The sequence below is a fragment of the Hyposmocoma kahamanoa genome, unplaced genomic scaffold, assembly GCF_003589595.1.
Source record: "Hyposmocoma kahamanoa isolate Upper Pololo Valley unplaced genomic scaffold, ASM358959v1 119, whole genome shotgun sequence".
In the NCBI taxonomy this organism is placed as follows: Eukaryota; Metazoa; Arthropoda; class Insecta; order Lepidoptera; family Cosmopterigidae; genus Hyposmocoma; species Hyposmocoma kahamanoa.
In genome coordinates, this window is record NW_020653409.1 from 1,308,981 (window position 1) to 1,336,637 (window position 27,657).

Sequence of the window (27,657 nt, forward strand, 5' to 3'; positions counted from 1 at the left end):
ACGACATGTTCATCCCGTTAATTGGTATCATAAAGCAAAATGTCCCCGTTAGCTTAGGGATTTTCATACAATACAGTCGATTTCAAAAGTGGTGGCAATTATACAACATTTATTTCGAAGCGCCTAAAATGGCCACAATTAAAATACGTGCCCGTAAATCTACCTTCCTAATTAATATTGCTAAGAAATGTATGTCAGGGACTCGCGATATATTTAAATTGATTGATATATATAATATTTAAAATTATACAATTATAATTGTTTTAAAATTAACATTAATCGAATAAATAAATCATAAAATAACCGTTTTGTATATTTTATTACATTACACGTGGTCACCTAAAATTTCAAGGATATTTTATCCACTGATTTATTTATTTCTTACCCGATGATTAAGAAATAAGTGTGAATGTATTATAAAGAGATATAATAGCGTAACGAACCACTGATACTCATTACAATCAATGTTAATTTACATAACATTATTTCTTTGGGTAGTTTCGTAAGTTTCGTAATCTAACATCACACCTAAATGAACCAATCAATAATACAACAACTCTATATCAAGGTGAACAAGTCAGTTGAAAATGTCAACGGATGTCAAAGATTAAAAATATCCACTAAATGTTTTAATAATTTATTTATTCAACTGTAGTTGTCGTGATCATTCATTTTGTATACAGGATTATATATACTTACGGGACCATATTGATTTCATTTTATACTAATTACTTTTTGTGAAATTACTCCACTAGTTCTTTATAATTACTAAACAAAGAACGAACACTTAGAAAAAATTCCTTCGATCCAGCTGGATTTATCCGGCCGGCTATGCCAATTAAGCCACAGAACGAACAAGCGGACCTTACATTTAAATCTATTTCTTCATTCAGCCAGTACCTTTACAGCTACCAGCAACTGACAAGAGATGTCGCTTTATCTATGACATATCATGTTTTATGAATTTACTTCACTAGTTTGTTAAATAAAAAAAAATCAAACCAACGTCTTCTAGCAAACCCTGCCAGACGCTATGCTAACTAAACTTCGTTTTATTATGTTAAACGGTTTATTTGTAAAGAACAGGCTATGTGCATATACGAGGTGTGGAGTAGCAGCGCCACTTTGGTTGGTTGCGGCCCATCTCGAAAGACCCATGCGCTCGATTGCTGCTTTGTTTTGGGATCGTAACTATAAATCCATGTTTCATCACCTGTTACTATGTCCCACACCAAATTTGACGCCCCTTCGTTGAATCTGGTAAGCATAGCATTACACCAAGTGACGCAATCCGTTCTTCGAGCCTCGTTCAAATTGTGTGGGATCTACCGAGAGCACAGCTTTTTCACACCCAAATGTTTATGTAGTATTGATTGTATATGAATAAATAGTCGTCTTGCATGGTGCTTCATCGCTAAAAGCAGTTTGAAGCCGAGGGAAGCTTGAAGCCGAGCAAAGCTCCGCTGAGCTGTTAAATTACACTTAAAGTCGTAGAAAATCATACTACGAAAATTTTCACGATCAAATCCATGGTGATGTAGACAACCAATTTTTAAAATGACGCCACAATGTAAAAACAAGTGATAGTCAGATGAAACAAACTGTATTCTACAGCCAAAGAGTTCCGTTTTCAAATGTTGTAATTACTTTTTAAATATTGTTTATGTAAGTGGCCAGTTTCGGAAAGTTTCCGAAACTGGCCACTTAGTTTCCGGTTGATATTCAAAATTTGTAATTTACAAGGTAAACTATAACGAAACTAAAACTTTACACTAAAGGTTATTACACAGCTTCTGCGTACTTTCTGGTAATCGATTTTAATTCAATTTCAGAAGTTTTAATGCCGGCTTTTATATAAAAAAGTTATCATTGTCAATAACTATAACCGGATTCCTCCCGTAGTTTGCCACCCTTAGAGGTGGAATATTTTCTTTCAATTTAAATGGAACCAATTTTAAGGTACACTTTTTCCAACATAAAAAGTATCATGGAAATCGGTTCACAAATGCCGAGTGTAATCGCATACACACAAAAAATACAGTCGAGTTAAGTGACCCGTTCATCTCTTGCAGATTGTCTCGATTCATATTTGAAATACCTAAATGCTTCTGCGCGGCGTGTTTTCATCGTTTAAGATGTCAACTACAAATGCTTATTACAAGATTTAATTTTCTTTACAATTTGTATAAAGCTGTGTGGACATATTACAACGGTTAAGTTCAAATTTAACTGTAATGTTAAATGCAATAGGTATTTTTATAATCGATCTTTCAAACTGTAAGATAATTACATACGTCTCAAGGTGAATTTTTCGACAAGTTTTTGATACTTTAAAATTAACTACATGGTTATGTTGTGCATTGAAAATGAACCTCATTTTATAGAGGATGTTCAAAATTAATATATTTTATATAGATCATCTTCTCATTAATCTTAATCACTTTCAAAAGCCAATATTATTCAAATATGGGAATTATCACTTTCATCATCATCATCAATAACCCATTTCTACGTCACACAGCTGCGCTGAGGTTTCTTCTAAGGCGAGGGTTTGGGTCACACTCCGCCTATCATACGACTTAACACGAGTGTCCATGTCTCTGCACCATATACCTAGAAAGATGGAGAAGACGAGTGTGCGAATTAGACATATTTTAGTTCTGTTTCTGATATTCCTGTCGCTCCAAATCTTGCTCAGTTGAGTTATTGTTGTCTTTCTCGTCCCAGTTCGTCTTATTATTTGTGGTTCACAGCTGTCCTATTCGTTAACAAAGAGCTTAGGCATTGAAACTTGTCCACGGTCTAGTATTCTTGTAGGAAATACAATATTTCTTCACTTCTTCTTCTTCTTCTTCTTCTTCATTCTAGCCTTTCTCAACCATATCGGTGTAGGCCTCCTTCAGTTTGTACCATTTCTCACAGTTCTGTAACACCTGTATCCAATTCAATCCCACCACTGTCTTTATGTCATACTTTCAGCGCATCTGTGGTCTCTCTCTGGGGCGTTTTCCTCCCCAAGGTTTCCATTCGAGGACGGCCTTACACCAAGAGCCATGTCTTCAAGCAACGTAACCAGCCCACCGCCACTTAAGGTTTTTTAATGTTTTTATGATAGATACTGAGTGACGGGACGAACAAATCGTGCGCCTGATGATAAGCGATACGCCTGTCCATAACAGTGGAAGTGCCACTCAGAGCTTTAGATTTCAAACTAACATTGCGCTCGTCACCCTGTGACATAAGTTGAAAAGTCCAAAACCGGAACGCAATAATGCTCGCATTCACACTCTCCTTGGCGGCAGAAATAGGCGAGGTGGCAGGCAGTACTTTTGTGGACGAACTCTTTAACAAGGAGCTCTACTACAATTAAAAAAGGTTCAAAGAAAAAGGTAAAAATAGGATCTTTACGCGTTTGGTGACATCTGCGACTGTAGTTTTCTGTCTCAGCCATGCATTCGTTTTGCGGTCTTTGAATGTAATTTCCACCAGTTTCCTTTGTAATACTCTCCGGGCTACCTTTAAAAAAATATAGGTAGGTACATACTTACTGACCTAAAAATAACTAACTTGTTGATCTAGTATATAGATTAAAGTTAATAAAGTGACTCAATTGACAGAATAAATGTGTTTGAAAAAATACTTGAATTCCCTAGAGTTTAAATTCTTAACATACTGTACAATCAGTTGACTATACGTAGTTGTCAGTGTAATACTATATTTAGGCCAGTTGCAAAATGAGCTGCGCTGAGTGAAAGTAGTTTTTACTAACCATTTTTGTAAGACCTTTACTACTTCTTTTTTTGGACAAATACTTTAATATACGAAGGATCAAGACACGATAGTTACATTTTATTTAAAAAATAATAATTTTGAAATACCTATTTTCTGTTTTTTTATTAATACTTTATTTATGTCCTTTTTTATTTAGAGATTTCATCTCTATTGAACATGTCAGCCTTTTTACTTACCCTTCAGAACCGAAATGCAGTAATGCTTACAATACAACTTGGCTGCAGAAGTAGGCAAGGTGGCAAAATTTCCTTGTACGAACCTTTTCACAGGAAGCTATATTGCTACTAAACTTATTTCCTTTGCAGTAAGTTTTATCTTCCAAATTTGATACTGTTTTTTATTCAGTAATTTATTTTATTTTTTAATTGAATGGACTTGTTCTTAACCACTACCTAGCTCTGGATCAAAGATAGGATCTGCGATGAAACTCGCTTAGAAGTATGTTTAGGGATACTGGTAAATTAAGGGCGCATAAGACTTGTCAACTTATGTCTCAGGGTGACGGGCACAGTGGCGGTGCTCCTCGGATCTCTGCGATTTAAGTTGAGTGCAACTGTTATGGATAGTCGTGTGATAAACCACTCATTTATTCACTCATTTCACAGTAATTGAGGCACAAGTTTCTTTTAATCTTCAAGCAACATCGTGAAGCTATTTCTCTGCATCCGCTTTTTGTGTTTTTTTATATTTCTTTATTTATTGTGAAGTTAGAAGTTATTTAAGTAAAATATGAGATGATTCAAATATAACCATTCATCCATCCATTTCGTTGTGAACGTTGAATCTAAAACATTTCATAAATCTATTTCTGAACTTCAGAACACGAAACCCAAAAATTTGGGATTCAAAAATGTATAAAATCTGACAAAGTGAAATTTGACTTTCAGATTGACTTTCAAGGTACAAGGTTAGGCTCCAGTTGGAAAGGTTGGATTAACTTTTGATCCCTGATGTCGTGGCGTTTGATGTTATATACTTTTAATGTAGATTTTCGTTTTGTCAGTCATATAAATGTGTTGAGTGTGTGCGTTATTATAAGTATTTGTTGTCTCTGTGCTATACAAAGTGTTTTTTTTTGTAAATGGGACATTAGGGGAAAATCCGAAACTATGGAAGATGCAAGGACATTGTCTTGGGAACCATTGTCAATTTTTTGATCAATCGTAAGTTGCCCATGAAAGTGAATAAAATTGATCAGCATTTTTTGTAATGCTGATCGACTCAGTTTCATGAAGGAATAATTTCATTGTAGTTGGTCAAATTTCCTAAAATGTTTTTCATGCAAAATGAATAAAATTGACAATTTCTTTTAATGATAGTAGACTGAATTTCTTATAAAGATAACTTCTTTGTATAGGAAGAAAAAAATAGGGACAGCAGAAGTAGAATTTAATAAAAAATATTTTCATACAAAATGAATAACGTTTTATAAAAGTACCAGAGTACCAGAGCCACGGAATTCTAGAACCTTTCCTAGGACACCCAGACCAGAATCAATTTAAAAAAGATCATTTCCCAAATTGGTCCAAGCGGGAACCAAAACCGGGACCTCCGCACCCAGCGCCCACATCTTAAACATCTTAAGCCCTTAGGCCACCGAGGTCGTATTGGAAATTTGAAAAAGAATACAGCGCTTCAAATTCTAGTTTATAACCTTTAAATGTGATTGTTAAAAAATGAAAACTGCAACATTGAGTTTCGAGTTCAAAATTGATGACCTCGATAACCTCGTCGTTAACACTATGGCCTAGCGGTTAATACAGTGTCCCTAGATGAGAAGGTTTCGGATACGATTTTCGACAGGAAGAATAAGAGGAACATACTTTTATAAACTGGACGTAATTTGGATGTTCTGGCTATAGTACCTCGGAGTTAATTTCGCTGCCCTGTTTCTCGTACGAGACAGTTGCTTTGACTGTACCAAGCACAAATCCGATCATGCATGGAGTGCTGATGCCACGTATGGGATGGCTCTGCCAAAATAATACCAACTGTCCACCTTGGATTCAGTTCAAAAGCGTGCCAAGAGGCTTATAGATGATTCGGATTTAGTAGAGGCGAAGCTACAAAGCCTTGAACACTGTCATTATGTTGCCTGCCTATCGGTAATCTATTAGATATTATCACGGAGATTGTGCGATGGAATTACACGGTTTAATTCTTTTCCATCATTAGGGGACTAGAAGTAGTTTGGAGTTTTATCCCTAGGTTTTGGATATTCCAAAGCGTCGCGTGAAGCGTTATGCTTCCATATTTATATACGAACGGCTATGGGGTGGAATTCCTGGCCTGCAAACATAATGCCCTGAATGCTGTAACTTGGGCCTTTTCAAGGCGAGAGTGAATAGGCATTATTTAGGTGTGCATGCTACATCGTCGACTGCATTGTCACTTTCTATCAGGTAAGATGGAGTTCAAATGCGCACGTTTTGGATAAAAAAAATGTTGTCCATGAGGTTCATTTCCCAGATTCACATTTGTGTTGTAGACCGGACAAGTCAAAATTACAGTGCGTTCTTGGTGCGTCGGACTTACAATTATATGGACGTCGGGTCCGCGCTAAAAAGTGTCCGAACTTATAGGGCGTTAAAATCGTATATAGAGCGTCATTCACCTTTAGTCTTCGTTTGTTCGACTGACAGCGAAGCAAGCAAAATTAGAGAGTAATGCGATGACATTATAATTTAAATTCAACGTTTTAGCTTTTTCATATTCCTTTACCTGTCACTACGTTTAAATAGGTTGACTTGGGGCATTTTTTTCGTCCCGTCGTCCATTTATTTGTAAGTCAATGATAGACACCGTTACACACACCATCTTTATCATTTTAGTCAAAAAACGTCTAATGCTGGACATGGGCCGTCCCCAGAGATCTCGACAACGACCTGTCTTATGCTTCTTGTATCGACCAGATTCCCCCAACCTTCAACAGGTCACCAGTCCAGCTTGTGGATGACCCACGCTGCGTGTTCTGTCCAAGCACGCACAATAATATAAAGAAATAAACAAATAGAGACAATAAAATCAAACAAAACACAAATAAAATTAATAGTGCAAAAACCAAGCCAAACTCAAAAGTTTGAGGAATTTACTTGTATTTGCCGAGTTTAATTGACATCGGTTAACGGAAAGTGGCGAAATCCAATAAACCGGATTCATCCCCTAATTTGCCACCCTTAGAGATGTAATATTTTCTTCAAATTTAAATGGGACCACTACTGAGGACCTTTTGTGGGTTTATAAAAAAAAAACATTTAAGTCCCAATTTACAAATCGTTCACAATGAAACTACAAGTGTAGAAACTGTTTCAAAATCTATCTTATAATCTGAATTTGTAAATGCAGCTAAAGGTGCTGTTGCGAGAGACGCGGCAGACGACAGATGGCAGACATCGATCGCAGACGACGCTACTGAATTATATGAAGTTGATTCGACGCGAGTGAACACTGTCACATGATAATAACCAGTTGAGCTGTCAACGGAAAACCAAACCAAGGACTTAATGTAATAGCGTACTAATTTCCGCAATGTTTTTTTATTGTATTTGTCGGCATTTTAGCCGTAAGGGAGACGTTGGGAACCACCTCTACCGCCGATTTAGTCAGTGATTAAATAAAAAACGTTCCTGGATGGGCTTATTCATTCTTGGTTATCAATTCGTTCAGCCGGCGGTGAAATAATCATCAACATCAGTTGATTGCAATCAACATCAGTTGATTGCAATTAATTTGTTTTGTCAAAAAATAATCAACATCAGTTGATTGCAATTAATTTGTTTACTCACTTTTCACAGAAATTAGTTTGAAAGTGAAAGCGTACATATTCTTTTCTTGAAAATTTATTTTTTATGATACAGAGTGACGGGACGAACAAGTCGTGCGCCTGGTGGTCAGCGACACGCCAGTCCATAACATTTCTCAGAGCTTTAAATAGCAAAGATCTGAGGGGCACTGCCACTGCACCCGCCACCCTGATACATAAGTTGACAAGTCTCATGTATTATATCTGTAATTTCATTAGGTTTTATGATACCAATTGACGGAACGAACAAGCGTGCGCCTGATGGTAAGCGACGCGCCTGTCCATAACAGTTGTATTGCCGCCGCTCAGAGTTGCGTTGTTGATTTATTTCGTTTTTTTTTTTATTTCCGTTCGCTATGAAATCGAACATGGCGCCCACTAAAATAGTTATAATTTTAACTGACTTGAAAAAAGAGAAGGATCTCATCATCATCCACACCCCAACTTCACCCACTGCTGGGTATAGGCCTCCCGTAATTTGTGCCATCCCCCACGATTCTGTGCTAATCTACTGCCCGCAATTTTGACAATGTCGTCCACCCATTTCGCTACAGGACGTCTCACGTATCTATATTCATTTCTTGGCCACCATTTGGTTATCGCCTTACTCCACCTGTGTTCACCACGTCTCGGAACATGTCCCGTCCAGCTCCATTTTAACTCGTTATCCGATTTCCTATGTCCTGGACTTTAGTTCGTCTACGGAATTCGGAACTCGATCTATAAGTTCGATGCTGATCATGTCTCGCTCCATGGCTCATTGTGCGTCTCTTATTCTGTACACAGATAAGGATTTTAATTCGACTATATTTTTTTAATTACAGCAAACATCTGAGGGGCGCTGTGGCAGTACAGCGCCCGTCACCCGGAGACATAAGTTGACAAGTCCCATGTGCCTGTAATTTCACCAGCACCCTTACTCTTTCAAACAGGAACGTAGTAATGCTCACATTACTGCTTGGCGGCAGAAATAGGTAAAGTGGGAGGGCTTCACTGGACGAACCCGTACATAGATATAATTGTTAAAAAAATGTACTAAAACTTGACATATTTCCTGAAATTAGTGATAAAGAGAGTAACTACGACTTGATATAAAAGAATGCTTTTAATAGCTGCGTTATATTCTAACAAAAGCGTAAATTAATAATCTTGTTTGTCGTAATTTGTAGGCAACATAACATTAGTTTTAGAACGATAACAAGGTAATTAGTTAATTGTATCTAGCGACTGGTTTAAAACCATAAGCAGGCGAATTTCGCGGAACATACACACGTGTCATTATTATGTCCATAAAAATATCGCTGTCTTTAATAATCGTGTCGTTTCTTTAAAACCGTATGGCCGTTTTATTACTTTCAACTAGAGGTTAAAATATGAAGCTACCGTTCTAAAGTGGTGGATACTTTGGAATGAAATAATGTACAAGACTGTTTCTCAAATAATCTCAGTACAGAGTACTAAAAAAACCGACCACAAAAGTACGTGTAATCACATATTATAATTACCACGTTTTATTGAAATCGGTTACAGGGAAAGTACGCAAACCCGGATTCATCCCCTAGTTCGCCACTATACGGACTTGACACAGGAGACAATAAAAATCGGTTCTTGCTACTCAAAGTATATTGAGAGAGAAAAACGCTTTGAATTGGAGAATAGCAAAATCAACCATTAAAATAATTGCTCTTTACTATGAAATTTAGGCGCTATTTATAAAAATGAATCTTCATGCGTGAACAGTCGCACTGAGAACCTCCTCCTTTTTTTGAAGTCGGTTAAATATACGTACTTTTACAAAAAAAGGGGTGTGCCCTGAAATAGTAAACAAAAATACTATGTTATTATTCAGTCGCAAAAAAATAAATAGGAAAATTTTAAAGAAAAACACGTTAGTTTTTAAGACTACGAAGAACAAAAAGTGTAATCTTGTTACTTCATTACTAATTCGTCATTTGTAAATAATTGACCTGACATTGAAAGTATATAATAATAAATAGATCTTAATTTTAAACAATTTATAAAATAATAATTATAATTCACGTCTCATTAGCTGAGACGGTCACATTCATAAGGGGTGAAAGGAAACGTGCGTACAGATTTTTACTGCGACAAAAAGCTTGTTATAAACACGGAGTTATTCGTTTTGATACTTTGTAAATTGAAATTGAAAATTGAAAATTGTGGATTGAATATTGTGGTAACACAGTGGAAGAACGATCTTTATTCAATAATTTTTTAATTGACGTACATTAGTGAATGTTTTGTAGCAATACCTGTCTCAAACGGTAAAGAAAAACATTGTGATGGAACCTGCACCTCGAAGAAGGTTTACAACTGCTGAAAAACGTGTGGCGTCTCCAACCCACATTGAGTCAGCGAGGTGGATTACAGCCCTTTCCTTATCAGATACTCGTTCCTATAAGTTGACTGATTTAATGTTGTTGAAAATAATTTAACAACTTGTCTCCTACGAACTATGATTGCATATCAAATTAGGGTTTAATATATAATCCTGCCATTTATATAAATAGTGACTAACTAAAAGCAGTAATAACAATAATAATAACGATCAACAAAGCCCCGCACTAGGGAAACCCTGTGTCGCGGGTGCCATGGACATACACATAGACAACCACAATTTACACTCAAACTCACGAGAGAAATAAATGTAGGCCATACAAATATTTCTCCCGGCCCGGTTCCATTGGAACCCGGGATCTCGGCGTGGCAGTCCAGCATAGTAATCGTTCGGCCACGGAGACAGTTAATACAGTTAAAGTAAGTAAGTTAGTCTTATTTTATATAATATCTAGTGACGGGATGAACAAGTCATGCGCCTGATAAGGTCACCTAAAACTAATTCTGAAGGTTATCTCAATTAATATCGAAGATTGTTTATCGACATGAAGAAGAAGGGAGAACGGTTTCATCCCTGGAGGTCATGGGATCGATTCATCTCAAAGTGACCTGCACCAGGTCTTCGAATAATGTGCAATTTAATCTTTACCGATTACCACTTGCTAGACGGATAAAAATATCCTGAAGAAATTTTTATTTATATTAAATTATTTATGAAATTCGTCTAAGACATGTAGTGTCCACTATTTCTACTTCAAGAGGAACCAGGGGTTGAACACGTGTGGATATTGATGATGTTGTGATAATTTTTATACCATATGTATGTAATAATAATAATAATAACGCACACACTCAACATAGTCCCGCACTAGGGAAATCCTGTGTCGCGGGTACCATGGACACATACATGAGAGAAATAAATGTAGGCCATACTAATATTTCTCCCAATCCGAGAATCGAACCTCTGCGTGAGTTTAGTGAGACAATTTAAAATTCACAGCTTGCAGCAGCAACTTGTCAAAACTATCACTTTCATTTTTAAACCACTAAAAATTCTAAGTATCAAGACAGTTGGGTCGGTGCATCATGCGCAGGCGCCGACGGAATTGCTAACAGCAAAACTTTCGGTCAGTCCACGACTGTCTCTTACCACGGACAGACGGCAGGACAGTGATGATTACAGTATAGTTAGCGAATTATCGATCGTTAGTTGTAAGTGAATCTAAATTTTGTGTTATTTTTAATCGTGTGTGACTTTTGTGCAGCTGTGCTAGTTTAGTGCGATTATATTTCTGGAGGCTTTTCTGTTTTTGGGAATTTCGAGAAAATGGTAAGTTATTAAATGTTATTAATTAAAATCAAATTTTTATCATTCATTGTTTTAAAAATAAATTAGAAAGTCAGAAAACGAGTTTACAAAATTAAATAATTAGGCGTTAAAACATCCGCATTTGACCAATTAACACAGTTTTTAATATTTATAATATAATTTATATATTTTTTATTTCAGTCAATAAAAAATTGTAACCTTCGACAAAAAATACATTCACAGTCCTCTGAAAAAATTCTAATATTAATTATAAAGAATAAAAGCATTCGTATTTCAAAATCAACATTCGATATTTGAAACAGTCGACCGTTGCAGCCGAGCCGACAATGGCTAAAAACACACGGTTTCACTGGGTGAAAGTGGTTAACAATCGCGGCTAGAAATCGGCGCGCGCGCACACGTACTGACTTTGTTTAATATAGTTTTTCACGTTGAGAAACAAAGAGTTAAGCTGTGCTTTCTTTTAAGACTTTTTAGTTAGATATTTCAAAATGATTCTTAGTTTGACTTGACAATAGATATTATGTCTTACTTACCCTTACTAATTAGAGATTACTTCTTTATCATTACGTATTTATAGAGACGGATTAAAAGTTTCTTTTTCGTCATCAACTCCATTATACATCCCACTGCTGGGCATGTGTCCAATACGGGTCTTTAAACATTTTCCATGAGTCATTGTTCTGACTTGCTGATGAATAAATTTCAAAATTAATTGAGTGAAGAAGAAGATTTTTCACAAAGGCACTGTGGCAAAAAAGTCGTTAAAAACCAAAAACTAGCACATAGAAAAATTCGTAAGGTCCGCTAGTTCATTCCGTGTCTTAGATGGCGTTGCGTCTGCCACGGTTTGCTGGATGATGTTGGTTCGAATCCAACCGAAACGAAGGATTTATTCTAACTGTTCGATCTTTGTATTATTAATTATAAAATAAATAAATAAATAAAATTGTTTATTCAGTAACATAATGTACAGAGAAAACTAAAGACTACTTATGCGATTTAATGTAAAAATAACACATGTACCTGAACTAGGAAATTCCTGTATTTCAGGTAAAAAGTACTACTAATTATGAACGTGGATACTATTAATATTATAAATACTTTTTAGGAGAATCTTATGAAATAAAATTAAACAATTAAACAATAAATTGCCAATAAAAAAAAATGTACTCTTAAATGTAATTATATAAATATAATTATATGTAATTATAACAAACTAGTGGAGTAATTTCACAAAAATAATTAAATATCATGGTGGTCAAACATCGTGAGTTAAAAATTACAACGTTAACTATTTCCTATCACCAAAAACTCGAATGGTTTACATTCAGATTTGGAGGTAAAAGTTAAAACGTTCTTGAACTAGTTCGCTAACTGCATATTCATTGAGTTACGCAAATAAACAGTGAAAATTATTTTTGCTTTTTCAATGTCATCTTGTCTGCTTCTCTTTTAAGAAACTCGGTACAAGTTTTTGTATTGTGTTTGATGTACACTGAGGAAGTACTGCAAAAAATTCAATCACCATGTATAGTTTTTGTAATGGTAGAGCTCCTCGCAATAATCTTCGTCCAGGGAAGTACTGCCACCTTACCTATTTCTGCATTTATCATTACTGCGTTTCAGTTTAGAAGGGTGCTGGTGAAATTACAACATGGGCCTTGTCAACTTAGGTCTCAGGGTGACAGGCATAGTAGTGATATCAGATTTTTGCGATTTAAGGCTTTGAGTGGTGCTGTAACTGCTATGCCTATCAACTGCCTTCGTAGCTGTAGTTACCATGACTGCCACGCAGAGGTACCAGGTTCGATTCCCGGGCGAAATATTTGTATGGCCTACATTTAATTTTCTCGTGAGTTTGGGTGTAATTTGTGGTTGTCCATGTGTGTGTCCATAGCACCCGCGACCCAGGGTTCTCTAGTGCGGGGCTATGGTGAGTTGTTTCGTTATAATTTATTATGAACAGGCGTGTCGCTTAACAACAGGCCCACGATTTGTTCGTCCCGTTACTTTCTGGAAATTAAAAATCATAAGTATATGCCGTCACAGTTAATCCAAACCACTGTTGGGTAATTTTCCAAAAATTTTGAAGTAGTAGAAATTTTTCCGGAAAAAATCCCGAAATATTCGAAAAAATGAACGTAAACTTGTATAACTAAAAGCCTCTTATGGAAAAATGAGATCTATAATGATTTCACAACAGCGACAAAAACCTTTTCAATGGCTCCATCGGTTTCGTTCAGTAACTTTAACTTTTGACAGATGTTAACGTCAATTGTAGAAAATTAAAGGAAAAATATTGGAAAAATATCCGGAATAACATGATTGTTTCAAAATGGAAATTTTTCTATGACCAATACTAATCCAAACTTATATTATATTATAAATGTGAAAGTATCTCTTTTACGTCTTTACGCCTAAACCGCTGAACCAAATTTGAAGAATTTTGGTATAAAGATAGATTTAACCTAGGAAAAGAACATAGGTCTCTTTTTGTTACAAAAATAAATCTCAAAAGGGGTGAAATAGAAAACCAAAGTTTTTTATGGAAAACCAATAAAACTATGAAAATTAATTCTATGCTGACTAAAACGCGGACACTGGTTTGGTAGTTCTCAAATAAACTGGTATTGCCTCGCAATAAGAGAGGTCACACACGGCGACTTACATCGGCAAACGCGATGCAGTCACTAACCTGCCTTTAAAAACACGCGGGAATTTAAGCAACGATGCAAATGTCCTGCACGTTTTTTATTAAATAACTGATTTATTTATTTTATATGTTTATTATAAACAAAACAATATGTATAAACATACTCAGATAACCTTATAGACTATCGTTTGTATCGATGCAATCGCGCGTTTTTATCGATGCACTCGCGCGTTTGCATCGATGCAATCACCTATTAATCGCAAGTGTGGCGATGCAATTGCGCTTTTCACAAACGCGTGTTTGCATCGTTGCTAAAAGTAGCCATGTGTAACCGCTCTTACGTGGCTACTTGCATCAATACATTGGCATTAACACACCTCCAAAACTAGGATAGCGAGCGAACTGATGACAAAATTACAAAAGTACAAGGAAACCTACTCAGGGAACTTATTAGCTGCATTCAAAGTTGAAACTCAGTCCAGTACGTTCTTTGAATTGGCAATCTTGCCAAACATTGCCTTACAAACATTGACTTACAAATAAATGGACGACGGGTCTAATACAAAAACCACGAAAAAAATGTCCCAAGTCAACCTATTTAAACGTAGTGACATGTAAAGGAATATGAAAAAGCTAAAACGTTGAATTTAAATTGTAGTGTCATCGCAGTACTGTCTAATTCTGCTTGCTTCGCTGTCAGTCGAACAAACGAAGACTAAAGCGTGAATGACGCTCTGTATACGATTTTAACGCCCTATAAGTTCGGACACTTTTTAGCGCGGACCCGACGTCCATATAATTGTAAGTCAATGCTTACAAAGGAGGATGTTCCCCGCTTTCTGGGTGAACTAAACTTCATCCATTTAATCTAGTTAAATATTTAATATCTAATAGTCTCTTGTATCCTGATATTTATGCATGTGCGTGTGCGTGTGTGTGTGTGTGTGTGTGTTGGTTTGTGCGCATGTTCACTTTAATTTGTGATCTCAATTATCAAAGTCAAAGTGTTATCATAGCTTAGTGTTTGTAAGTATAAGTAGATTTTCTTTTTAACATTCTTTTTTCATATTGTGACAAATTTATTATACCTAGTTTTGTTTTTAGTAAATTATACACTCTGCCTGACCGAAAACGCAAAAATTTTTCAGCAAATGATGTTCTAACTGGAAGTGAAACACAAGCGGAGTAGTGTCTTCTTTTTGGTCCATATTAATGAGCTTTGGGGATGTGTTTTAGAGTGTTGATGAAGAGTAATGGAAAACAAGTAAAGCTGTCTAATTGTTAGCAGATTCGACTCTTTGTACAGACTTTCGGTTGGGAATAAATTGGGTTTAAAAAAGCTCTTTCAAGTTCATACAATATCGGTATATTTATAAAAGTTGAATTATGATCTTTCTCATATGAAACATTGGCCACTTATACCAGAAAGTTCAATCGAAATCTAAAGACGATCAAATTAAACAGTCTGGTGTATGTGGCCAGTGATTCATATTATGAACATTGTTATCATAATCCAACCTATTTTAGAGTTCCTCGACACAAGTGATTACCGACAGTTTTATCGATAGATTGTGAAAGGCGATAAAGTTTTATTATGACGTGATTGATTCATAATTTTTTTACCACCGTCTTTCTCCTTATTTTCATCCATTGGTACCGAAATCAATTCGTGTTCGTAATATCGTATTCTTTCAAGTTGACATTGATTTTTATTATATACTTTATTACGTTTTATGCATCTTAATTTACATTTAAATAAAACAAGTTCGGGCATTTATTGCGTAACCATAACCAATATTTAATCGACTTTATTGACACAAAGAAAAATTCCTTTGATCTGGCTGGACTTGAAACCACTGCCAAACTACTCTCTCGGCTATCGCTCTCACAACTAAGCTACGTTTCTATTAATAGTAATAACAAACTAATGGTTTTACAAAAAAAAGTGATATGCTGTAAATTAAAAGTTGCATTTAATCGATAGTCGATAGAATATTTATCGATTCGAATCACCAGCTGCCTGTAAACTGACAACATATGCTGTCGTCTACTAATTTAAACGTGGCTAATTGACAAATGGTCCAATATCCGTTTTAAATAGCAAATAATAGAGCATAAAATTCTCTTTTAAAAATAATTGAAATTAGGTAATGTGTTCGTTTTTAACTTAGCCACGTTTTAGTAATAATAACGCACACACTCAACATAGCCCCGCACTAGGGAAACCCTGTGTCGCGGGTGCCATGGACACACACATAGACAATCACAAATTACACCCAAACTCACGAGAGAAATAACTGTAGGCCATACAATATTTCTCCCGGCCCGGGAATCGAACCTGGGACCTCTGCTTGGCAGTCCGGCATGGTAACCGTTCGGCCACAGAGGCAGTTAAAAATTAAAAGGCAGTAAGGGGACGGCAGCATTGAGCCTTAAACTTTTATTATTTTACTTCGACATTTATCCGCGTTTATGATTTTATTCATTGAATTGGTGTGTCTTGAAGAAAGTATTCGAACTTACCTTACAACTTAAAAAGAATATTAACATAAGCGTCACACACATAGCGAGCGGGTGCGAGTCGGGCGCGAGTCGGTTCGGGACCGCGGCGGGTCTAATTCCGTGTAAAGATCTGGGGGGTCTAATCTGTCCGTAACAATTACTGTCAAATAAGTAACACCCGACAAAATTAAAAGACAATGTTAACTATGAAGCTTCATTGGCATCATGCCTCTTTTAATTTGGACGATTATTACTTATTAACAGTATTTTTTTCTAACATTTGACGGAGAACGTAAGTACAGGGTCTGGTTTGGCTCAGACACCTTAGCCTGAAAAAAGGTAGGTACACAGACGATAATAGTTTTTCTTATAACATCTACAAACACAAAATAAATCCGCTAGTTAACTGAATGTTACTAACGGAATGAAAACAGGGTCTAAACCGGTTTCATCTGGAATATGGGTCAGTTTGATCTCCACCGTTATTAGTACAACTATTGCCTTCTTGCTTAGTCATCGCTGCACCATTTTAAGGCTTTTATAACCTAAAATAAATAAGTGAGAGCTGTTTTTTTTCGATGGCATTTCTAAACAATCAAGATAAAAGTTTGTTCTGTACAGAAATATGTTTTTTTATTTCTTATTCTCGCATTTATTGTGCAAATATCTAATTGATTTGGTCAAACGGAGCAGATGAACGAAATAGAGTACCAACAGATATAGAATACAGTGTGTTTTTTTAGCTGGGACAGTATAGGAAATTCCGAGGCCAAAAGATATACAGGGAATCTGTCTTAGAAACTATTAGGTCTTGTTTTGTGAAAACAATTTTGGCATAGTAATTTTTTTGGTCAAGCGTGAGTTGTCCATAAAAATGAATAAAATTGTTTATTTCGTTTAATGCTAATAGACTCAGGTTCATGTAAAAATCGCTTCATTGTATTGGAACAAAAAATGGGACAGCAGAAGTTAGTCAAATTTAATAAAATATTCTTTCATACAAAGTTGATAAAATTGACTTTTTTAAATGTTGATAGACTCAATTTCTTACGAGGACAATTTCATTGTATCGGAAGAAACAATCGTGACAATAGAAATTGGTCAAATTGACTAAAATGTTATTCATTTTGTAGCAAAAACATTTTCTAAAACCATCTTCTGCTGTAGAGATTTTTTTCTTCCAATACAATGAAATGATCCTTACATGAAATTAAGTCGATCAGAACTAAATAAAAAACTCAATTTTATGGCCAAAAAATTTACTATGCCAAAATTATTTTCACAACAAAGAACTTAATGGTTCCTAAAACAGTTTCTCTGCATCTCCTATACTTTCGGATGTCCCCATACTGTCCCATTAAAAAAACATACTATATAAAAGAATGAAAACCGATGCTATCGTCAACTTCAATAGACTTACTATTGAAGATGTAGACAAATTAAAACCGGTTCGTAACGTTTCAAAATTCACTCTCAATTTCTTTATTATTTGAATGGTACAGTCAGTTCCAAAAAGAGAACAAGAATTTGAAATTTAATAGAATTGATACGATGTAGGTCGCCAATATATCATATACAAAGTTTGAACTTTAGAAAATTAGTACCGTAATCCTTATAATTTCGACAGTAGTAATATGACGTAAGTGTTAAATGTACGTAACTGCAGAGTGTATTGCTCAAGCGGTGTTGGTAAATTGAACTACCAGTTAGACGATAACCGTGATATCACACCGTAAATACAATAGTGTATCAACACAAAACGTTGTTTCAGAACCGGTGAAAAACTAATTAACACTAACGTTTAAAAAATAGCTTAAAGTTTATTATAGACATCTAAAGAAATATCAACTTGCCATATATATTTAAAAATAAAAGGGTAGAAATCATTTCATATAGGAAATGAAACAATTTTTCAGAATTTAAATCGCGTTGATTTGTTTTTTCAAATAAACCAACGTTTCGGATCCTATACAGGTCCCATGGACACGGTTGACTTACTATGGAACCTGTAAAGAGTCCGAAACGTTGGTTTGTTTGAAAAAAACAAATATACGTGATTTAAATCAGGAAAAATAGTTTCGCTTCTTATGTGTAACAATCTCGAAAACCTAAAAACTTAATAATTTCATAATTTTGAATAAGAACGGCTTTGTCCAGAACTAGCTCATAAAAAGCTTGTCTTATTTCGAGTTAAGTAGATAAATCTTTTAATTGTTTAAATTTTAATTGAATTGATATGCAATTATTTTTTATGTGAAATTACTCCATTAGTTCGTTATAATTAATTACAAAGATCGATCACTCACAAAAAATTCCTTCGAACCGACGTCTTCTAGCATACTGTGGCAGACGCTATACCAACAAAGCCACGGAATGAACCAGCGGACATCATGAATTTTTCTATGTGTTTGTTGTCATGTCTTCGTATTTGGTTTTTTCAACGACTTTTTAGCGGTAGCGCCATCTATGAGAAATCTTAAGTATTTCGTCAGTTTTATACCTTTATAGCTACCAGTCCCGGCTAGAGATGTCGCTATTCATTGTATTTAAATTTTTATTGAAATGATATTCAATTATTTTTCATACGAAATTACTCCACTAGTTTGTAATAATTATTAATACAAAGATTTTAATTGTTTTCCTCAATATTACAACGATGGTTATATTGACTTGTGGATGTTAACATTTCACGTTCAACAATAGTATATCTTGAATTTTCTTTTTGATGATACCTGCTGTTAAGCGACAGGCTGTCATCCGCTAACTAAAACATGGCTCAGTGACAAAATGATTTTTTGAGATATCATAAAAACCGTAACCCAGTTTTAGAACTTTCAAATTGTTTGATGATATTTTAGTTATGCTAGAGTAAGTTCTGATAAGCCGAACACGTAACTAATTTTAACTTTTTTTGAAAGATAATTTTGTGCTCCATTTTTAACCGACTTCAGAAAAGGAGGTTCTCGATTCGACTGTATGTACTTTTTTTTGTATGTATGTTACGCGATAACTCCGGTATTTGTGAACCGATTTTCATGATTCTTTTTTTGTTGGAAAAGGGGTACTTCCGTAGTGGTTCCATTTCATTTTGAAGAAAATCATCCACCTCTAAGGGTGGCTGTTCACGCATGAAGATTCATTTTTATAAATAGCGCCTAAACTTTAATTTAAGAGCAATTATGGTTGATTTTGCTATTTCTCTAATTCAAGGCGTTTTTCTATCAATATACTTTGAGTAGTGCGAACCGATTTTTATTGTCTCCAGTGTCAAGTCCTTTATAGTGGCGAACTAGGGGATATTTCAATAAAACTTGGCAAATAGACGTAATTCCACGTACTTTTGAGATCGGTTTTTTTAGTTCTCTGTACTGAGATTATTGCTATTTAAAATGGTTATTTGACCATTTATTACTTAACCGCGTCTTAGTGGATGGCAGTACGCCTATTAATAGTAGTTGCAGTACCATTCAAAGCTTTACATCGCAAAGACCTGAGCGACTCTGCCACAGCGCTTGTCAAATAGAGACATAAGTTGACAAGTCCCATGTGCCTGTAATTTCACCAGCACCCTTACACTTCAACTGCCTCCGTGGCTGAACGGTTACCATAGTTCGATTCCCGAGCCGGGAGAAATATTTGTATAGCCTAATTTTTTTTTTTTTTTTGATTTTGAGTGTAATTTGTGGTTGCCTATGTGTGTGTCCATGGCACTCGCGACACAGTCTTTCCCTAATGCGGGGCTATGTTGAGTGTGTGCGTTCTAATTCTGGGGTACCCCATCTACAACATCACATATATCGGAGTAATCAGTAACATACATACAAGAAAATACAGTCGAATAGCGAACTTCCTTTTTTTAAAGTCGGTTAAAAATATACTGGTTGTTCTTGACAGCCCTCTCCACAGTCACAAATAAATTTAAAAGTTAATACGCTTCTATAATAAGTTTCCTGTTCATATTCAAAATTTGCCATTTACGAGGTTTTAATATTCCGGTGAAACAAAATGTATATACAAGGTTTTCTCAATTAATTGCTTGCACATTGCAAATGAAACTACAATTTCCGGATTTAAAACCGCGAATATTTGTTTTGAATATGTTTGTTTGATAAAACATTTTTTTTTTCATTTCATTCATTAAAATATATTCTTTTTCTTATGAAACTCGAAGGCAAATAATCATTTATTCCGTAGGTAAAATATTTACACTTGAAAACGACATTTTTAACCGATTTCAAAAAAAGGATGGAAGGAATGTTACGCGATAACTCCTGTATTTGTGGACCGATTTTCATGATTCTTTTTTTGTTAGAAAAAGGGTACCTCCATAGTGGTCCAATTTAATTTTGAAGAAAATTATCCACCTCTAAGGGTGGCTGTTCACGCATAAAGATTCATTTTTATAAATAGCGTCTAAATTTTACTTAAGGAGCCTAGATTTCAGTGGTTGGTTTTGCTATTCTCCAATTCAAGGTGTTTTCTCTCAATATACTTTGAGTAGTGAGAACCGATTTTTATTATCTCCTGTGAAGTCCCGTACAGTGGCGAACTAGGAGATATATCAATAAAACTTAGCAAATAGACGTAATTCCACATACTTTTGAGGTCGGTTTTTTTTAATACTCTGTACTGAGATTATTTAAACTACTATTTGTTCGCTGTGCCGAGTTCCTTGAGAAGAACGAGCATGAAACTCTAGGGATTGCTCTTTTCAAATAAACTTAAATGCTATGGAATGCACTTCGAATCAAATATTTGTGGATTCTGGAGCCGTGTCGTCTTTCCATACATCTTTATCTAACACGTAGTCTTCAATTTTGTAATATGACTTTTAAATTAAAATACTTTTAATATGAGTTTTAAACTCAGAAAATGTTAATATTATTAATACCAAGTGATGGGACGAACAAGTCATGCGCCTGGTGGTAAGCGACACGCCTATCCATAACAGTTGCAGTGCCACACAGAGCGTTGAATCGCACTGCCACTGCGCCCGTCACTCTGAGACATAAGTTGACGTGTCCCATGTGCTGTAATTACAACACCCTTTGCACATTGCTGCTTGGCGGCAGAAATAGGTAAGGTGGCAGTACTTCCCTGGACGAATTCTTTCACAAGAGGCTCTAATGCTACTCAATCTTATTTTTACGTGTTACGCCCTTGCTTTTTAAATATAGTCGTATTAAAATTGTCTATATTTACTAACGACGGACCTTGCATGCCAAATAATTGATTTGTTTGTTATCATCGTCGAGTGTATAACCAGAAATAGAGACGAAATAAATGCCAGTCATCCCTTGCACCTCATCAGCCAAATGGTACTGATATCACTTTTAAATATCAACTCTCGTTTGCGCTGAAATCACAAATTAGAAAGCTGAAATAGTACAGCGCCAACAACTGACCCGTGTGTACGTCTCCGTATATTCCAAAAAACGTTCTGTATTTATTGTAATAAAGATAATATTTCTAACTATGGCGGGCTGTTCCATTCGGTGGTGTAGGAAAAACAGCAAAGCATCTAATTACAAAACAAACGGAATCACATTTCATCGGTAATTCAATATTAAATTATGTATTTTTTCAATTTAAACTGATTGATTTGAAGTGAATCAATTGACGACACCCGTCAATTATTTCAAATTCGGGCTGGCAAGGCCTATCGGAGCGTAGTTGTTATCGTAATGATGTGGCAGAATAGTTTTCAAACAAATTAAATGACATTTCGTCTCTATATACTCGATTTGATGATTTCAAGTGTTATTTCTTTATTTATCAAATAAAGATTTAACCACAAATGCTGCTGACAAATTACTAAAGTAGAAACTACAGTCAACGCGATTTTCCAGACATTAGCTGCCTTAGTAACATTCAATTGGCATCTACGTACTAATATATCCAATACATAACGAGAGGGGTGGTTAGTGCGCATTTTCACTGCACATTCACGGTTCGCCGAGCGGCGCGCCGAACCGTTGTGGCTGCTTACGACACGTATTATTAGCCCTGTAGCGTTCACAAATATAGTTTCAAAATATATTTCAGTTTTGTTAAACTATATTAAATAAATTTGCCTCTCTGAATTATTGCACAATGGTTTTCAAAGTGTCGCTGTCTCTGAGGTCCCGGATTCGATACCCGGCCGGGTCATTGTAGAAACTAACTTTTGGAAATTGTCGCGGGCCTGGGTGTTTGTGGTACCGTCGGTGTTTCCGATTTCCATAACATTAGTGCTTTAGTTACTTACTTTGGGATCGGAGAAACGCATGTGATGTTGTCTAATATTTATTTATCTAAATTTTTGAAGAGCAACTGTCAATTACTTTACTAAGAAAACTTATGTAATTGTAAGGTTTTCTCGTTACAGACTATTTGCAACGCGACATGCAATGCAACGCGAACATCTACGGACGGACTCAAAGTATTTGTCGATAATCGATGGATCACAACGCGCGCGCTGCAAATACGCTTAGAGAGCGCGCAATGTGTTCGCAAGCACATTAAAATGTATGGGAATGTTGCATTGCATGTGTAACTCGTGTACTCGGCTTAATATCAAGTGACAGGACGAACAAAACGTTAGCCCGGTGGTAAGCGACACGCCTATGATAGCATTGTTACGGAAACATTGTCGCAAAGTAAATAAATTTACGTTTGACTATAAAACTTTAAATCGGTGGGAACTAGCAGTAGTTAGTAGCAGTAGAGCTCCTTGTGAAAGAGCTCGTCCAGGGAAGTATTGCCACCTTACCTATTTCTGCCGCCAAGCAGTAATGTGAGCATTCCTGCGTTCCGGTTTTGAAGGGTAAGGGTGCTGGTGAAATTACAGGCATATGGGACTTATGACAGCGGCAATGTCCCTCAGTTCTTAGTCAAAGTCAAAATCAAATAATTGTAGGTAAAAATTTTACACTTGAAAACGTCATTTTTTAAGCTACTGCTCGTTCATTATGCCGACTTCCCTGAGAAGAACGAGCAAGAAACTCTAGGGATTGCTCTTTTCAAATAAACTTAAATGCTGTAGAATACACTTTGAATCATATTTGTGTGGAATCTGGACTCGTGTTGTCTTTATCTTACACGTAGTCTACAATTTTGTAATATGACTTTTCAATTAAAATACTTTTAATGTAAGTTTTAAACTTAGGAAACGGTTAGTGTTCAAATCAAGTCATTTATTTCTTTGTGATACACAGGTTATAAAGTTGTTACAAGAATGAATTCTGAATCACTGTTATCCCCCTTATGGCATACAAAGTTTTCTTAGTTTTAGTAATTCTCATGCAATAATTTGTAATAATATTATAATCATGCAGTCCAATTAATGCGACCTAATACTAATGAAACATAATAACAACAGTAAAATAATCAATAACAAATTTAATAATATGAAATGTAAATGTTATAAAAAATCTTCAATATTATAGAACGTCCTATCATTTAGGTAATTAAATAATAATTTCTTAAATTCTGCACAATCATTGCGATTCCTAACTTCAAGTGGAAGTTTGTTATATACCTTCGTAGCCATTACTATTACACTCTTTTGAAGTACAGCAGTTTTACATGATCTACTTTTCAGTTGATGAGAACGGCAGGTTCGTGTGACGAATTCAAATAAATGAAGATGACGCTTTACGAAAAGTGAAATTTCATGTATATAAGCATGGCAGAGTCAGTATTTTCAAATTTTTAAAATGTGGTTGACAGCTATCTGTTGTTTTCAAGCCGCATACAGCCCGAATTTGTTTCCATACCTAAGGTTGATTGCTACATAACGATGGTAGGCGGTCACTAAAGCGTTTAAATTTACTATTTTCGATAGCCTAAACAATGCATAAGAAAACTTTAGTATCTTACCACATACATATTCTAGTTGTGTTTGCCATTTTAGATTATTATCTATATATAAACCTAAGAACTATACTGTCATTGTTTCACCGACCTCCTTGCTTTCATAGACCACTCTAGTTTGTATAGGTTTATTGTATCTTTGTTTAAAGTTCATAACTCTAGTTTTGTCAAGATTTATAACTAGATCATTATATTTCAACCATTCAATAATAGAGTTCAAACTTGTATTTATATTTCTTTCATTGTCATAAATTACCGTACAATCATTCGCAAACATATCATAGGGTCATTAATTCATTTAGGAATGCCATTTTGTATATTAAGAATAGCAATGGTCCCAGTACGCTACCTTGAGGTACTCCTTGACTGTGTGTTTTATAACTCTGAGCAGTACTCACAGATATAAGAACTAAGGACAGACGCAGGCATGTCGCTTACAACCAGAGACTCTAGTCCATTTGAAACAATTACTGTCAAATAAGTAATACCCGACCAATTCAAAACACAATGCCAAGTTTGAAGCTTCATTCGCATCATACTTCTTTTAATTCGATTGAGTGTTACTTACTGGATAGTAATTGTTCCGGACAGTGTCGGACGAAGAACGGGACTAGACCCCCAGGTGTACAACTTGTTCATCCCGTCATTTGGTGTCATAAAAAATCACTTAAAACAATTGTTAATCTGTAATTGTAAATACAAGAATCCATGTAACATATTACAATGAACGGTCAAGGTAATAGTAGATAAAATATCAAATTTAATTGCAAATTAACCGTCAAATGTACATAACTTAAACATGATCAGCAAATTGTGGTCATTAGACAACAAAATCAACATAATTATCATTCAATATTAAATTATTGCAATTATCAAAACGAGTATACGTTTATTGTGAAATATTCAATTGGTTATATTCATTGTTTGTTCATTTTTTTGTACAGGCTGATGTTTACTGACAATTGTATAGATACATATTTATTGAATTACTTGTATAGTCTAAAAAATTGAAATAAAAAGTAAAAAAAAATATTGATTTTTATAATGATTTTCTTCTAAAGGAAGGTAATCTTTATTTCGTAGGTAAGGAAATTACACTTGAAAACGTCACATTGACTGACCTCTACCAGTCATTCTTAAGGCAAACTCCCTTGAGAAAAAATGAGTAAGAAACTCCAGGGGTTGCTCTTTGTATAAAATATTCAAAGTACAAATGGCAGCACAACAAGCTACACAATGACGGATCTGGTTCCGCTATTTGATACCATGTAGGAGTATCTTTAAGGTACGACTGAATAGGCCTCTTCTGAGATCTTTCGTTCCATCGTAGCATCGTAGATCCTATTTTTGCTCCACACCTAAGTGGTGGCCAAGAGTAAGTCCATTTACGCAAAAAAAAGAAAGACCAATTTGGGGAACTTTTCTAAATTAGTTTTGGTCTGGGTATCGAAGTAAATTCCGTTGCTGGTAGTCAAAGTACAGGGGATTTCCTAGCTTAAGACCAGGTGATTGGTGTGGTTGTCATGTCTGGTCTGACACGCAGAGGTTCCGGGTTCGATTCCCGGGCCGGGAAAATTATTTCTATGGCCTTCATTTATTTATCTCGAGAGTTTGAGTGTAATTTGTGGTTGCGTATGTGTGTGTGTCCATGGCATCCGTGGCACTCGCAATACAGGGTTTCTCTAGTGCAGGGCGTGCGCTATATGTATATATTATTATCATTAGAAATTACAGGCACATGGGACATTTCAGCTTATGTCTTAGAGTGACGCGCGCAGTGGCAGTGTTTTTCAGATCTTTGCCATTTTTAAAGCTCTGAATATCACTGTAACTGTTATGGATAGTCGTGTCGCTTACCAACAGGCGCCCGACTTGTTCGCCCCGTCACATGCCATCATAATCAAATATAGACACATCAAAAGTGTCTAGGGATCAAGCAGGTTTTTGACAATTACTGAAAATCAGGTTTTCAATTAATTTATATAAACATCTTCATTTGATTTTAATAAGGTAATCAAATTAAAAAAAACAGACACTTTTGATGAATGTATATCGCAATTACCAGAAAAAAACACCCTGAACAGTAAAAACGCAAAATTATAATTGTAAATTCTATTAGGAAGCCTGTCACATTGCTTAATTATTGCAACATTAATTATTTGCTTAATGCAAACAATGTTCCAAATAAAACTTAACCGTCAAGTAGTAAAAGGTACGTCACAATTTGTACAATTTGTTCAGTTGTCCAACAGCAAAAGTAATTTTGTAATTATTGCCATGGGAACCTTACTAATTAATATTCAGTGTTTAAAATATGCATTAGTGGTTAAAGTTAATTTTAATTTTAAAGGTCAAAGTGTTTACTGTCGCAGTATTGTATAATTTTGAATCCTAGAAAAGGCTATGAAAAATTCTGATTTAAAATTAAAATGTCTCGTTCACGCTCACAGATCTGTCAGCCATGACCACGGCACCTGTAAAAGGCCTGAAACGTTGGTTTGTTTGAAAAAAAACAAATGTTACTATTGCAAATACATTTAGAATAAAACGATAGGTTCATAGATGCACTGAAAGTATATTTCTGAAAAGAAAAATTCCTGTACCACGTTTTCTCGCTCGCTAATCTCAGAAACTCACAGAACACTATGTTCATAAGAAGCACTGAGAAGCACCAGCTGGCACCCACCAAGCTTATCTGTCCTTCCTCTTTCTTTTTTTTAAATCCTACCAATATCATTTAGTGTTGCCATTTTGTTCTTTAATCGTTTATACTAACATCAAATCCGTAACTTAATTTATTGAAATGTGATAGTTATTGCAAGTAATAAGCATTTTAAAATGAATAATTGACTAATATAGCTTTGGTTAACACAAATATGCGCAATTTAGATCCGAAAAAAAAATAGTTTCGTTTCCTAACTGACACAAGGATAAAAAAACTTGTCCACTTATCCAAAAATAAAATAAAAAGACTAAACATACAAGAACATTTAAGATAAAACAATGCTTAAATCTATGACAAAGAAAAGGAAAAAGCTTCAGCAATTTGCTGGTTTTCAGGCTTCACCTGGCAAGTATTCACCAGGACGGGTATCGTTTCGATTATATATTATATAAATAAGAGGGTACCTCACGCACAATATAAGTTTACTACAGAAATAACAAACCTTAAAAGCACTTAGCAGCAAAGAATATTTCAATGTGTACATAGAATACAACAAGCAGAGAATGGAATTTAGAAGAACATAGAGTTAGTACATTTTAAATTCCAATTATAATTTTCACTTACATTATTTCTAATAACGTAATAGAACCTACATCACCTTCGACCAACAGTACGATATCTTCTGTTGATTAAGCAGC

At 35.3% G+C, this 27,657-nt stretch overlaps 1 protein-coding gene across 1 annotated transcript in view; it reads left to right on the forward strand.

Moving 5' to 3' along the window:
* Window positions 1-11,086: 11,086 nt before the first annotated feature.
* LOC113239987 (chitotriosidase-1-like) overlaps window positions 11,087-27,657 on the forward strand; it is a 173,833-nt gene continuing 157,262 nt past the window's right edge. The window contains exon 1 of the mRNA XM_026477178.1: window positions 11,087-11,282. Coding sequence (XP_026332963.1) covers window positions 11,280-11,282 — 3 coding nt within the window. The 5' untranslated portion in view covers window positions 11,087-11,279. The remainder of the gene's footprint in view (window positions 11,283-27,657) is intronic.